This window comes from Trichinella spiralis (assembly GCF_000181795.1).
Source record: "Trichinella spiralis strain ISS 195 chromosome Unknown Scfld7, whole genome shotgun sequence".
NCBI lineage: Eukaryota > Metazoa > Nematoda > Enoplea > Trichinellida > Trichinellidae > Trichinella > Trichinella spiralis.
In genome coordinates, this window is record NW_003526946.1 from 678,151 (window position 1) to 692,790 (window position 14,640).

The following is a 14,640-nucleotide window of genomic DNA, read 5'->3' on the forward strand; positions in this document are numbered from 1 at the left end:
AGTATATGAAAGTAACAAAAAAACGTATCGTTGATACCAAATAATTACTTTCAAATTTTCTATTGGCAAAACGAAGCATTTAAGTATTCAAAACACAAAACTTTTATTTAAAAACTGAGTTAAATGAAAATTTTCACTGATAAAACAGACTGTTTGTTTATTGCAAAAAAATTTTAAAAATAAATGCACTCGTTACCTCTACAAAACAGTAAAGACGCGTTTCTTTTCGTTTCTGTCGAACAAACTCACGATACTGTGAATAAAATGAACTGTATCTAGTATACTGTAATAAAGCAGGTTCGAATGTAATTTAGATGAAGCGTGCAATTTTGACTTTGCATTAAGAGCTAACAATAACAGTTCAGGTTTTAATGCATTATTGTTTGCATTCATCAATTCTTATGCAAAACGGTAAATAGTTTTGAAAATTCTTATTTATCAGTTACGTTAATGCAGGTTAACAAATACAGAACCCATAAAATTTATTTGTTATGGTTTGCTATGAAGAATAAATAGTTCATGAAATGAAATTTATAAGATTAAACTTTAACAAATTTAAGACACTTTTTTATTCTTTTATTTTTCTAGTGGAATTTTTTTTGAACAGATTTTAAAATAAATACGCCACAATACTAAATAAATAGAGTAATTTTAGTATAATATTTTTGTTTTATCTTTGCAATGCTTGTTTGTTCAAAAACATTAAGCATTGTTGTCGCTTGCAATTTGTATAGTATTTTGTAAACTGATATGCTGTTTATTTTTTTTTGATTCATAGAGTATATTCATTAGTATATATATATATATTCGTTACTAATTATAATTGCACACAAACAAACATGTACATATAATAGATACGTTTACTGAAAAAACAGGGGCATTTTCTTTATTTTTTTTACAAGCTCATTTATTTATTTTACAGGAAGATCATGCTATAGAAGTTATAATAAAAGTTCTTTGTTAGTTTTAATTTTATCAAAATTCATTGATTTTAAATTTATTTTCTTTTAAAATGATCCTTAACAAAATGTAGAAATAAGCAAGCAGTTGTGTTCGTATTAATTAAGTAATTCAATTTTTATCGATTTGTGTGCAGCAGTAAATTGTTCTTTCAGCTACGATTCCGTTTTTTCTGTTCATTTTTGAATTGTTAAATCAGTGAATGATGGATGCATTGCTGTACAATTTGATAAAATTTATTCGTACATCAATATTTACGCATACTGTACGTTATTGGTGCAAGGTTTGCTTGCAGAGAAAAAAAAATAAATTTTAAAGCGGAATTTCTCCAATTTGATTGGATGAAGAATATTTTTACGTAAATTGATCATAATAAGTCGCTTCGTTGAAGATCAACAATTGATGATTTTATTCAATTCAGTTTTGCCAGTTTGCAATATTGGAGAAGGCAGCAAATAAGTCGCTTTACAATGCGCAAAATTATTCAGACAAGTGCAGCTCCAAAAGCAATTGGACCATACAGGTATGAAAGTTTTTCTTCTATTATCCCTGAATTATCTCATCCCATTCAATTAAATGAACTGTCCAGTTGAAATTGCTTCCTAATTGTATATAATACTTTGGTTAGAAAATAATTTTCTCTTTGCAAACATATTTCATTTAATCAAGTAGAGAAATGAGTGAAAATTAACAAATAAAATAATAATGACTTTAAATGACGCTTTACAATAATTGCTCAATATAAATAAAATAAAATGAAATAAAAATGCTCATGGCATTTATTTTCAAGTCAAGCAGTTCTGGTGGACGACAGAACGTTGTACATCAGCGGACAGTTGGGACTTTGTCCTTCCACCATGGAATTAATCGACGGCGGTGCTGATGAACAGTGCAAACAAGCGTTGATGAACATGGGCGAAATTTTGAAAGCCGCCGGAGCTACATACGATGACGGTGATATTGAAAATTATAATAAATCGATCGAAAATTATGTGGGCATGCATTTAAAGTGAAAAATTATCTGTCTATCATTCAGTTGTGAAAACGACCATTTTCCTGTCCGACATGCGAAATTGGAATACGATCAATGAAGTCTACAAAGAATGTAAATTTTTGTATTTTTGCAAATTGAACAATAATATTATTTTTAAATACAGTTTTCAAAGAAAATTATCCCGCCCGATCCGCTTTTCAAGTAGCTGCACTACCGAAGGCAATGCAGTGCAGTGGAATTTTTTGGAAAAAATAATTATTCCATACATAATTTTTGTCTGTTCCAGAATGCGTACGTTGAAATTGAAGCTATTGCTGTGGTGGGATCGAACAAATGAAACGGCACTGTTGGGAAACAATTTGAGATGAAATTCTTTTTTTTCTCTTCTTTTTTTCTGTATCGATTTGATTTAAATTGAACACGAATAATCATCATCTCCTTCAGATTTGATTGATGGCCAGTGAAGATGAAACGTTTTCTCTTCAAATTTGTCGAAGAAGCGCAATAAACCGAAAAATTCAGCAATTCACAAAACAATAAAAAGAAATTAATAATAAAAATAAATAATCAGCGCAGAAGTTTAGTAGTAAATTACAGCTGTCGATAAACAACACACGTCTGATGATAAAACATTTTGCAAAGTTGTACGTGTAATTTGTCATTGAATATTATGAAATAAAAAAGTACATACTATATAACAGTAAAATAAACAAATAAACCTGTAAGCTCTGGGACAGATAAGATCAACAAATCTTACTTATGTGCATGCATGCATGCGCACATTTCCCTGAGATTCAATTTTCTGAGTTCAGTATAAAGCTGCGTCCATGAAGAGTGATTTTTTCAAACAATTCAAACAGTGGTAGTATAATAATAGCAAAGAACAATAGAAATCACAAAAATAAATAAATATGTATATATATATATATGTATATTATACATTTCTTATCTTGTTGTACATATGGATTAATGAATTTGTGAACAGATTTTCCGACAAAATAATCAAACCAATAACAACAACAAACAACAACGACAACAAAAGAACAACAATTTCACAGATTCATCAAAAAAATGACTAGAACATTAGTGTTTCCATTTACTATTGGTGTTGCTGGTTGGATGATGATCTATAAGCTGTGAAGGTCGTTGGTTCGCGTTTGATCAAACCGCGTGGTGCCAGAACATTCACGGATGGCATTCTTCGACGAACGACCGGCGCTGTCGGATTGCGATTCGACAATGTATATATACGTGGTCTAGAACGAGATGTGAATTATAATAATATTTGAATAATAATTATCCTCCCATTGCCCCCCTCCCCCCAATCGCTCTCTCTATCTCTCTCTCTTCTTACGGATCAGATATTAATGCCGCCAGTGAACTGTTCGCTGCAACCGACGATGGCAACGGTCTCACAACTGTTGACGGTACTGTTGCTGGGGTGGATATCGTTGTTGTTGTTATTGTTGTCGGAGTCGGCTGCCTCGGTCTGTAGGTTCGTATGGCAATTGTTCGACCACCTATTGACGAAGTGATTCCTTGACCACGCAAAATTGGCCTACCAGACTGAAAAAAAATTAAACATATTATTAAAATATGCGAAAGAAATTTTTTCCATTAATTACTGATGTCGAGATAATTCTCGACGGCGGCACTGCACGACCCATCAGCGATCTCAGCCTCGAGTTGCCGATCCGCATGCGACCAGGGCAGAGAACTTTCAACGTTTGAGCTCGGTGCATCATCTGAAAAATGCGACAACAAACGAATGAATTTCAAATTCCAAAAAACAAACAAACAAACAAACAAATTATGGTACTTACTTGTTGCTGCTGTTGTCGCGGTATAGAACTAGAACTGGTGGTTCTGACGGATGGAATAGTAATCGGCCTGGGCAATGCACTGACTTCAGTTGGCATATTTGAACAGGGCATCTGAAAATTTTTCATCTTTTTTAAATCCAAATGAAAAATAAAAATGACTCATTCTCATACAGTCAACTGTCTGGAAGACATTATCGGATGGATAAAGCTGGCCAGCCGAGTATGTGGAGAAGAAGAAACTGTAACTGAAGGGTTCGTTGTTGGAAAAGTTGTCGTTGTTGCTGTTGTTGTTGTTGTTGTTGTTACATTTGCATTGAAATGTGGTGGTACTGTGTAACGGCGGTATGGAGGAAAGTCCACTGGTTCAACTTTCACAGTTGGCAATGGAGAAGATTCAACTTTAACGGTCACAACATCAGGTAACGGTGGTGCACTATTATCACCCTTATTATTATTATTATTATTCGTGGATAACAATACTGGCGAGAATGGTCGAAAGTCGGCAGAATAATATCTTGAATTATCTTCTTGTTTGATTATTTCTTTCAATGAAATGTGTTCATGCAGATGTTTCTGTTGTTGTTGTTGTTGTTGTTGTTGTTGTTGTTGTTGTTGCTGTTTCTGCTGCTGCTGTTGTTGCTGTTGTTGTAACCTTCTATGCTCATCGTTCACATCCGGATGTACATTTCCATCGTTTGTATTATTATCGTCATCATCTTTCTCATCGTCAATGTCTTCATCACTTTCACTGTCCTTGTTGATAATGTTGCTGCTGTCTCTGCTGTTGGTCCTGAAGAAGCTGCTCCTACTGATGTTGCCATTGCCGTTGCTGATGCTGTTGCCATTGCCGTCGTCAACATCGTTATTATTGTTAGTCTCGTCATCGCTATCCGTATCGAACATGTGAAGGGATGTCATGAAATACGGCAACACTTCCTAAAAAACAAATAATTACCTATTCAACATATCAATGCTAAAAGCATTTTACAACAAACACAACCTTTCGAAAATCAGTTTTCGTTTGACAATTTCGCTTTTCCTCTTCCAACCAATTGTCAAAAAGCAACTTGTCCATTGACGGCGTTGAACGTAGAGTAGGCATCTTCTGAGTTGTAGCAGCCTTACGAATGGAAAAATAATAAAATAAACAATGCGCCGCAAATTCGATCATCAATCATACGTACCATCCTCTCCTGAAGCTCTACTGTAGCAGATTCCAAATCTTCATCGTCATCCGACTGGCATCCGTCCTCTTCCAAGTTCGAGCTCGTCATTACAGGAATAAACAGACTTTCGAAAAATGTTTCCTTCATCTCTTCAGAATTGATGTCTACATCATCTTTCTGCTGTTCAGCTGGTTCGTCGTCGATCAATTCCGTAGGCAACAAGCCTGCCGCTGAAAACTCATCACACATGATCCCAATAAAATAATAACTATAAAATTATTTTTCTTCTCTTTTTATTAAAAAATATATATCCCATTTATGTTCATAATAAATTAAGTTATTTTTTTGAAACAAAAAAAAATCAAAAATACAACTTCCTTACTGAAAGTGAATGAGTCGGATTCAGGAAACGTCGAAGCGCCCATGATGCTGATCGTGCGAAAGCGTTGCGTGTTCGTTTTATTCAAATCTCTTTTGTAACGATCGCTAATATTTTTCAAAACAAGCTTTCCTGAAATTTTGAAATGGAAAAAGAAAACAAAAAAAATGGACAAAAAGCGCCAAAAATTGAACATGGAACAAACAAACCGACCTGAGTGCGCGGTAGATCCATGGGTGCCAGTTTTGCGTTGCTTTTTCGTCGTCGAACATTCACTGCCATCACGTTTGGAACCCTGGCCAGTGGATGAAGACGACGCGCCAGAGGAAGGAGAAGGGCCGCTGACATTAGCCGACGCCTCACCACCAGTCTGGAGACTGACACTGCCGGTCGCTGTAGCTGTGGCATTAGGGATGGGAGTGGCGTTAGGGGTGGGGGTTGGGTTGTTGGCGGCCATGTTGGCCGAGGCGGTCTTCTCATCCTGCGCATGAAGCCAGCCGTAATAGCGCAGACAACACTGACGAGGCGAGTGGTAGAAGTTTCCGTGGGCGCGAACAAAATCGCTCACGTATTCCCAATTCAAGCTCTGATTTCGACTTGGCAAATTTCCGCTTTTCAATGAACAATGACCACAGAGCAGTGACTGGGGAAAAAAAAATTTTTTTTTCTTTCAAATTGTAAAAATTGAAAAAAAAATCCCTAAAACAATACCCTAATCAAGGCGTAATCTTGAATCACGTTCCATGGAAAGACTTCGTAATTTTTCATATCCATTCCCATAATACTGGGATTGTACGATCTAGAAGATTCTTTGCGCCCTTTGCTCGACAACAGCTCGAACAACGACTTTGGCGAATTAACCGAAATGGACAACGCCGGCGGTGGAAACCTGGCTACGCTGTTGATTGTTTCTAAGCAAAATAAAGCAAAAAATAAGAAAATCAACAAAGCGACAAACAAAACCTTACTATCCACCCTTTCCCTCCTCCCCTTCCCCTCAATTTCTCAACAGTCAATATTCAGCAAAATCCCAAATCCCTTGTACCGGTTACAGATTTGTCGCGCACTTGTACAGCCGAACGGCCACGAAACGGCGACGCCCTTCTGTTGTTGCTGTTGGTGGTGGTGGTGGCAGTGGTGGTTCCACCAAGCTTGGGCATTTTGTCTGGAATTCTCAAAATTGGCATTTCCACTGAACGATCGTCGTCGGGCGACGATGAACTGGAGAACTTTGCCAAAATGCTCTGGTCAATTGGTAACCGTTCGTAAAGTTCGCCGAGCAAGTGGTCCGGCTTCAAAGAACCACGGGAGTCGTCATCGCTCAACGGCGGCGACAGCGGAGTCCAAATCTGAGAACAAACAAGTAAAATTTATCAGCTTCTAAAAAACCAAACCAAACATAAACATACTGGCATTTCCAAGCTTGGATCTTCAATACAGATCATCTGAAAAGTAAAAAAAAAACAATATTGCAACAGACCATCAATCGTCACATGCAAAATAAGAATGAACAATACAAGTTAAACAGTCTCTTCCTCCTCCTCCTCCTCTTTCAATCATTTCCTCCTTTTTTTAAATAAAAAACAGAAAATATTTTACAGTAAACTAAATTTCAAAAAAAAAACATGTTAATCAAACTCTGCTATTATCGATAAGCATCATTATCTTCTTTTTGTTTTTTGCACAAGCACCACTATTCTCATCTCACAAATCTGCATACCTGTACAAGAAATATTTTTTCCGATTACCATTTTGCTAATTATATATGCATATTGATAATAATAATAATAATAAGATAGAAGGAAAAAATTATAAAAAAAAAAGAAAAAGTTTGCGTTCTCAGTGTGTGCACAGCATTTCTTCCTTTCTTTCTTTTTTGCTTTTTTAGCTGAAAAAAAAGTCGAAAATTTGAAATCCCGCCATTTGGAAATGAAGTTTCAAGAATTAAAAGGCCTTGCTCTTGCAGGGCCCGTTTCGGCGCTCATCCCTTGGAACAAGGTGCAAGTAAAAGCCGAAATTTTGACAAGCTTTCCAAAAACAAGCCCTGTCCAAGAGCAAGGCGAAACGAGCACCAACAAACAGCGAAGGTTTTAATTCTTTTTACTGCGCATGTGCATGAAAAAAATGTAAAAGTAAAATGTAAAAAAGTAAAAGCAAACAGGTAACGAATAGAGAGAAGAATAACAGAGGCAGCAGCAGCAGCAACAGCAGAAACTGTTCGTTAACTGATCAATTTGTATAATTTTTATGATCACAAAATAGCCCTGCAGTAGCACAGAAAAGAAATAGCAGGGGCCTTCCCATTTGTTTTCGTTTCGTTCTCTTTTTTTTTATTTCATTCTTTTTCACATCTTCATCTTCATCTTCAGCTTGTCATTTTTTTTTCGCTCTCTCTCTCCTTTTTGCTTTTTTGCAAAATTCCATTCTGATGACAAGCTACTCAGTGTGACCATCAGACAATATGCATAGGACAAAATGGGAAAATGATAAATTAGTAAAGAAAATAATAATAATAATAATAATAATAATAATAATAATAATAATAATAAGCGTTCAAACTTCAGTCAACAGTACTGTTGTTGTTCCTGGTTCTGCGAGTTCTAATGGGGAACTTTTCGTTCGAAAGTGAACACTTAGTAGCCGGAACCGATGAAGACGTTGACGATTTAGCAACAACGCTAGTCACGCCTTCTTCTTTTGTTAACAACAAAGAAACCTTCCCAGAATTTTTCACCGATTCACCGTTAAAATCGCCATCCCTAACCTTTGCAAATGCATCCCGCCGGTCGTAGGTGATTGCAAATTCTTCGCCCGCTTCCGCCTCTTGCATCGCTCTTGCACTTCTCATCTCGCTGTAATGAGCTTGCATCAACGCCATTTTACGTTCTTCGATCTCGTTCTAAAAATCACACACAACTCCTCTACAGCACTGCTGCATCACCAATATACGAAACACAAACAATCACAAAAAAGTGTTCCAATGTTCCTCAAACTTACGTCAACCCCTTTGAGCTCTTCGCTGAATTCAAACGCACGTTCTTCTTCAATATATTCCAATGCGTATCGCTCTACCTCGCTCATCTATTAAATGAATGATTGAATAAATAAATAAACAGTTCTGAAAGAAAAAAACAAACAAACTACCTTTGACAACACATCTTTCATCTCTTCGAGAACTCTGAGAACATCCGGATCTGAAGATTCGGCAACAGAATTGTCATTGGCGTTTTGCACGGCGTCGGATTTCTTTTGACCACTAGTAGCATTTTCATCATCCTCCTCTTCGTCGGCTCTTTCTTCCGCTTGCGCTTCATCCACTGCAATTCGCGCCGCAATAGCGTCGTTGTCATCTTCAACTTTGCTCATCGCCTCAAATGCAATACACCACATAATAACAATGATGATAATGAACAATTAAAAATAAATACCTGCTGAATGTCCGCATCAGACACATCTCGAACAAATACACTCTCTTCCATGTCAAACAATTCTTTGATATTAGTCTTAAATAGAATTACAAGAATAAACAAAAACCCCCAAAAGAAAATAATAAAATTAATTTATCATACATTGTGGAAAAAGTCAGCTTTAAAACCGCCTTCGTCAATCGCTAGTTCACCAAGCTTGCGTTTTTGAGTAGCTTTCAACAATATATTCTCTTCGATAGTTCGTTCACAGATCAATCTAACACAAATTTAACAAATAAAATAAAATAAAATAAAATGGACAAGTAGCAAAATCAATTACCTATATATGTGGACATCCCTGGTTTGACCAATCCTGTGGCAGCGATCCTGCGCTTGAGCATCCATCGTTGGATTCCAATCAGAATCGTAAAAGATGACAGTGTCAGCACCGGTTAAATTGACTCCGACACCACCAGATCTGGTGGACAAGATGAAGCAGAGAATTTTCTTGTCATGATTGAAACGTTCCATCAACATTTGCCTGCGTTCGATATTAGTAGCGCCGTCCAGTCGAAGGTACATATACCCGTGATAGCTGAGAAAAGCTTCGAGAATGTCCAGCATTCGAGCCATCTGTGTGAAAATCAAACACCGATGCCCTTCCGCTTGCAAACGTCTCAATAATGCGGACAGGCTTTGCAATTTTCCTGAAAAGAAAATGAGAAAGAAGATAAATTTGAAAAAAAAATTATCCAATCCTTCTTCTATCAAGTGGTATTTTTTTTTATTTTACCGCAGTCGTATTCGATCAAACGCAACTCTGGAAAGCAGAGACGTTGCGCGTATTCGACAGCACGAAACACGTCCAATTTGTTCTTCAACAATCTATTCATGCTGGTTCGCATAGCCACTTCGGCGTATTCAACAGCACAACTACGGTACGTGGGTCGAAACAACGGTTCCGAAATAAGCGCCGCCGGAACGTATACCAAAAATCTGAAGAAGATTACAAATTGAACAATTCGCACAAACAAACATAATCTCATCTTACTGTTGCAACAAGAATCGCACAGATTGGAATATGTCCTCGAGCGTTCGACTCAGTGGAACTGAACGCTTTTCAATAGTAAATGCCATCCTAAGATCACTACCGTACATTGGCCTGGCCAAACAACGTTCTCTATTTTGATTTATCAAATTGTTTTGAATACGAAGCTTCGTTTCAGCTTTGCTTAACTATATACACAGAAGACAAAAAAAAAATATATATATATTTACACATCAATCATATTATTCAGCACAATTTGAAATTTTTACCGTTATTTCTGACCACAGATCATTGACTTGTTTGTTGAGCAATTTCAGTATAGCTTTTTCCAACGACGTCTCCGCTTCAGGGTCGAAAGAGACAGTCCCCTGGGTTGACGTGCCGTCCATCCGTTCCACGTCCCCACTTCGCGAAGGCAATTCTTCTCCTTCGTCTTCATTGTTGTAATGATGATCGTCAGAATGCGTAGATGGAGCAAAAATATTCGAATTTTTCTCTACCGCTGCTTTAAACGACGAACGTGTTGAACGTCTAAGCTTAGAACTGTCTAAAATTGACAATCAATAAATAAAATTTTTATTAATCATTACTGCCGTTAAATGCGAAAAACAAAACCGAACAAAAGTGACATACCACTCCTACTACTAGTACTGGCGACAACAGCGGCACTACGTCTCCTCTTGCTACCACTACCAACTGTTGCTCCACTTCGAAGAGCAATTTTCTTACTCTCGGCGGCAACATTAAAATCATCATCTGTAAAGTAGTTGTAAATTCAAATAATAATTTAAAAAAAATGATAAATTATGAACCAGGTGATCATAAACTCACCTGGACTATCAGCAAAACTGCTACTTTCAACTTGTGAAGTAGCTTTTCTCCTCCTCGTCACTCGTCTATTACAATTTTCCACAGGTGACAAAAATGCAGGCGACTCTTCACTGCTGATTTGTCGTTGTTGCCCCGTTGGTTGTTGTCGTTGTTGTGGTTGTGGTTGTAGCTGCTGTTGCTGCTTTCTTCGTCCTCTTTCGTATGTAGTAGACGACGGCAAGGCAGCCATTGGGGTTTTTTTCAGCTGAACGTTTTCCACAACCGCCGTTCCACTACTACTACTGTTACTGGCGGTGGATGCTGGTGGGGGCACTGGTCGAATTGGTATGCACAGTTTGCCAGCGTGCAACTGAATCAACGCCCCTCTGGGCATGAGAATGTTCTGGTTCGGAACAGAGCAGCGAATGTTCACTTTCGCTCCGGCGCCTACCCGTAATGAAGATGCGGTGGACAGGGCCGAAGACTGCCCCGAGAACGATGTCGGATTCGAACCAGGCAAACGGACGTGAATCATGCCTGTCGTAGTTCTGCCGGACGCTTCCACAGCTCCTGCAGTCTGAAGTCTGTAATCAAGGAACGCTCTGGCTGAAAGCGGCTTTGTCGGTGAGCCGCCGTTCGGCCTCACCATCTGCTGCAGAAACGACTGACGACATGCCATCGGCGGACGACTGGTAGTACCAAGCCGCGGTCTGAGGGCGCCGCCGTGGTAACTTTGAACAGTGGCCGGCGATCGGCACTGCTGGCTTGCTGCAGGCGTCGCGGCTACAGCGGGCGCCCTAGTCGCGACTGCACCAAACGACGGTCTCACCAGACGAACCAACGATGGGCCAGCTGCGCATGGGCCACGACTGGCCAATGCAGGACGCGGCATGCGGCTAGTGGTCGCCGTGTAGATCGGTCGCAGTACCCTGGTCGTCCCCACCCGACCGCCGGAAGCGTTCACGCCGCCAATCGGATTCAAACGCCAATAAATCACTTTCGGCTTTTCTTCACTTTTCACTGATGACCCTGCTCCCTTGGGCGACACGTCCACAGAAGCAGGTCTGCTAACAACAACACCATTCGACGTTGAGCAACGTTTCTTCAGTGGAATTACCGCTGTCAATTTCTGATCTGAAGAATCTTTCATGTTGGAATCTAATTGAAAAAATTAATAATAATTTTATTATAAACAAATATTTATTTAATTTAGAACTGCTGAATATATATCTGAGAAGTGGAATTGTAATTTGAGAAAATCTTACTTTCTTTCACAACTGCTCTGCTATTGTCCAACAGAGCTGTGGTGTTTCTGTTATCCAGGAAAAGCTACATAAAAAAAACAGAAAAATAATTGTTAAAATTAAAAAGTACATACGCATCCTTACCGATTTGAAGTTAAACAAACCGACCGGCAGTTCTGAAATTTGTGGCAAACTTTCGATTTTACAAGGCTGTTCGAACTTTGTAGAAAAAAGTTTTCCACTGCAATTGCACGCAAAACCGCTTGAAAATTCTTGCTGCAACACGTTCAACCTCAGCGGCAGAATCTGGAAAAATAAATTATATTAAATATTAAACATGCAAATAGAATTAATCAAATTATCATTATTATTTTTTCAGAACCTCCAAATTGCATTTGCTAGGCAAATCGCAAACAAGAGACGGTGGTCGATAAATGATCGGATCCAAAACCAACGGTGACATGACTGGCCTTTGTTCAAACAAATTTGGATGATTGCACACTTTTCGGAGTTGCATCAGCACACTGATTATGTTGAAAATACTACCAGTAGCAAGCTGTGCTTTGGTACTAAAACAACAACAACAACAACAATAAAATTTTTATAAAAGAAAAAATTACTGCAAAACTGAAAATCTGTTCATAAGTGTTGTTTCTGGATTTATGAATAAATTTACAAATAAAAAAATTTTTACTTGGATCGACTCATAAATTCATCGTAAAGATAACGCTGCCTCTTTGACAAACTGCATTTTATTAAGTGCTCGTATTTCTTCGGAAGTTGCGTCTCCACTTCAGATTTCAACCGACGAAGCAAAAATGGGCGAAGTACCTGAATAAAAAAGGTTTTTTTTTCGCTCATTAAATATGGTAAAAATCCAATCAAAAATAAACAACTTACATGATGCAAACGCTTAATCACTTGGTCGTTGAACTCCATCGTCCCTTCTACCATTCCCGTAAGCGGATTGGAAAACCATTCGCGAAAATCTTTGTCAGAACAGAATATATCCGGCATTAGGAAATGCATCAAAGACCACAGTTCCATAACAGAATTTTGTAGAGGGGTGCCTGTCAGTAACAAACGACGTCTTGCTCGAAAATGCAGTAGCATTTGCCATCTTTCAGATTTATAGTTTTTGATATGTTGAGCCTAAACATTCGTCGTATGAGAATAAAATTAAATAAATATACAAGTGAATAAATAATCAATCAAACGGCAGAGCTAATAAATTTCACCTCGTCCAATATCATGTACTGCCATGCTTTTCGTCGAAAAGTGCTGTAATCTCGAATAACCAATTTGTAAGATGTAATGCAAACGTGAAAAGCATTAGGACGATTCCAGCCCTAGAAAATATTTAATAATAATTAACTCAACGGTCAATTTCCTATTCAATTTTTTTTTACTTTTCTTTTCTCCTTCCTTTCTTTCGTAGAGCCATAATAAGTGAATATTTTAAATGCGGGACACCATTTTTTAAACTCCATCTCCCAGTTCAGTATCACTGTAGTGGGAACAATAATCAAATGTGGACCCCAGATATTATTCTGACAAGCATGATGAGCAAGCAAAGCGATTGTCTGGATTGTTTTGCCCAAACCCATTTCATCGGCCAGAATTCCATTCAATCCCCTACTATCCAACATTACCAACCAATCCAGTCCAACGTGTTGGTATTCTCTGAGAGAAAATTTAAGTAAAAATGGAATTCGAGTATTCACCTGAAAAATTAAAAATTAAGAGAAAAAAAAATATGTACATAACTAAATAAATAACTAACGGTTGTCGTTTCTAAGGTGTAGCCTTTCGGTTGCAATCGTTCGACTTCTTCTGCAATATGCGCCAGACCTTCCCGCCTTTCTTCAACATTTTCAGACTGCAGCAAAAATTTTTTGAAAATAAAATAAAATAAAATAATAATCAAAATCAGCTAAGCCAACCTGAAGCTTCTGATAATTGATCCAACTGGAAGTTTCGTTTGATTGCTACAAGCAGAAATAATAATCAATAAAAAACTGAATTGAAAAAAAAAACGCATCATTATTTATTTATGCATCAAAACATACTGTATAATCGTCAAGTTCAGTTACAGTTTCTTCTTCATCAGCTGTAAATGGTGATGTTGACGATTCCGCCTTTTCTTCTTCTACTTGCTTTTTCTGAAAAAAAGATTTTTAAAAATAGACTATAATAATAGATTGATTTTATACATTGATAAATGAACGCAAAAATACATTATACAAATTATAGGACTGAATTTAAAAAAAAAGGGAACATCACTTACAGAAGATGTTGAAACGTTTCTATCCGTATCATAAATATTTCCAGCTGCATTCGATTCGCCTGCTGCTTTATTGCCATCCAATTCTGATTGTTCTTCTAGCAGTGTTTTAACTTTGCCAACCCTCGGTTCTGTGACTTTTTCTAATTTTATTTCAACATTAAATATAATTTTAAAAAAATTCATAATTTAAAATAAAAATACTTGAAATAGAATTTTCTTTTGTCTCCGTTGACAATTTCAATGCAGCATTATTGGTCTGAAATTTAAATTAAAAAGTTCTCATGATAACGAAAATTCGACTCGAATTCATCATTCGTTCGCTTGATGACAAAAACATTACTTCCGTCCACGAAGAAGTTTCTGGGACTCCTACAACTTCGGTCGTATTTTCCACGCTATCCGCATCATCGTCAACATCACTGTCGTTCGACTCCTTATCAGACGATGCACTCGAACTGATACCACCCATATCTGCAACATCAACAACAATAATTATATTATTATTATTAACCAGCATTATAT

General features: G+C 37.4%; 3 protein-coding genes across 3 annotated transcripts; 1 reads left to right on the plus strand and 2 right to left on the minus strand.

Moving 5' to 3' along the window:
* Positions 1-183: 183 nt before the first annotated feature.
* Tsp_11536 (putative endoribonuclease L-PSP) lies at positions 184-2,209 on the plus strand. The gene is made up of 4 exons (XM_003373076.1): positions 184-218; positions 1,382-1,483; positions 1,751-1,914; positions 2,118-2,209. The coding sequence occupies exons 1-4, from the start codon at positions 184-186 to the stop codon at positions 2,207-2,209; spliced, it is 393 nt and encodes a 130-aa protein (XP_003373124.1).
* Positions 2,210-3,053: 844 nt separating this feature from the next.
* On the minus strand, positions 3,054-6,981 carry Tsp_11537 (hypothetical protein). The gene is made up of 13 exons (XM_003373077.1): positions 6,961-6,981; positions 6,732-6,767; positions 6,368-6,671; positions 6,034-6,233; positions 5,536-5,965; positions 5,355-5,454; positions 4,962-5,211; positions 4,778-4,897; positions 3,949-4,713; positions 3,778-3,888; positions 3,580-3,699; positions 3,309-3,520; positions 3,054-3,210 (listed from the first exon to the last, which is right to left on the minus strand). The coding sequence occupies exons 1-13, from the start codon at positions 6,979-6,981 to the stop codon at positions 3,054-3,056; spliced, it is 2,826 nt and encodes a 941-aa protein (XP_003373125.1).
* Positions 6,982-7,882: 901 nt separating this feature from the next.
* On the minus strand, positions 7,883-14,635 carry Tsp_11538 (putative SNF2 family N- domain protein). The gene is made up of 24 exons (XM_003373078.1): positions 14,408-14,635; positions 14,320-14,374; positions 14,119-14,246; positions 13,901-13,993; positions 13,775-13,819; positions 13,615-13,710; positions 13,241-13,555; positions 13,070-13,180; positions 12,732-12,983; positions 12,526-12,662; positions 12,214-12,400; positions 11,976-12,137; positions 11,853-11,916; positions 10,609-11,745; positions 10,411-10,533; positions 10,047-10,324; positions 9,781-9,965; positions 9,523-9,725; positions 9,070-9,436; positions 8,892-9,006; positions 8,751-8,825; positions 8,467-8,691; positions 8,320-8,403; positions 7,883-8,221 (listed from the first exon to the last, which is right to left on the minus strand). Exons 1-24 carry the CDS (start codon positions 14,633-14,635, stop codon positions 7,883-7,885), a joined length of 5,004 nt encoding a protein of 1,667 aa, XP_003373126.1.
* Positions 14,636-14,640: the final 5 nt, after the last annotated feature.

What these genes read in the sequence shown, in the direction of transcription:
- Tsp_11536 (XM_003373076.1), top strand. Translation starts at nt 184, where the DNA reads ATGCACTCGTTACCTCTACAAAACAGTAAAGACGC. An exon ending in CTACAAAACAGTAAAGACGC is followed by an intron (nt 219 to 1,381) that starts GTTTCTTTTCGT and finishes TATTCAATTCAG; the next exon opens with TTTTGCCAGTTTGCAATATT. An exon ending in AAAGCAATTGGACCATACAG is followed by an intron (nt 1,484 to 1,750) that starts GTATGAAAGTTT and finishes TTTATTTTCAAG; the next exon opens with TCAAGCAGTTCTGGTGGACG.
- Tsp_11537 (XM_003373077.1), bottom strand. Translation starts at nt 6,981, where the DNA reads ATGCTTATCGATAATAGCAGA. An exon ending in AAGATTACGCCTTGATTAGG is followed by an intron (nt 5,966 to 6,033) that starts GTATTGTTTTAG and finishes TTTTTTCCCCAG; the next exon opens with TCACTGCTCTGTGGTCATTG. An exon ending in AGCATCATGGGCGCTTCGAC is followed by an intron (nt 5,212 to 5,354) that starts GTTTCCTGAATC and finishes ATAATTTTATAG; the next exon opens with TTATTATTTTATTGGGATCA.
- Tsp_11538 (XM_003373078.1), bottom strand. Translation starts at nt 14,635, where the DNA reads ATGCTGGTTAATAATAATAATATAATTATTGTTGTTGATGTTGCAGAT. An exon ending in CAGTACTAGTAGTAGGAGTG is followed by an intron (nt 10,325 to 10,410) that starts GTATGTCACTTT and finishes TGTCAATTTTAG; the next exon opens with ACAGTTCTAAGCTTAGACGT. An exon ending in TGAAAGATGTGTTGTCAAAG is followed by an intron (nt 8,404 to 8,466) that starts GTAGTTTGTTTG and finishes TTCATTTAATAG; the next exon opens with ATGAGCGAGGTAGAGCGATA.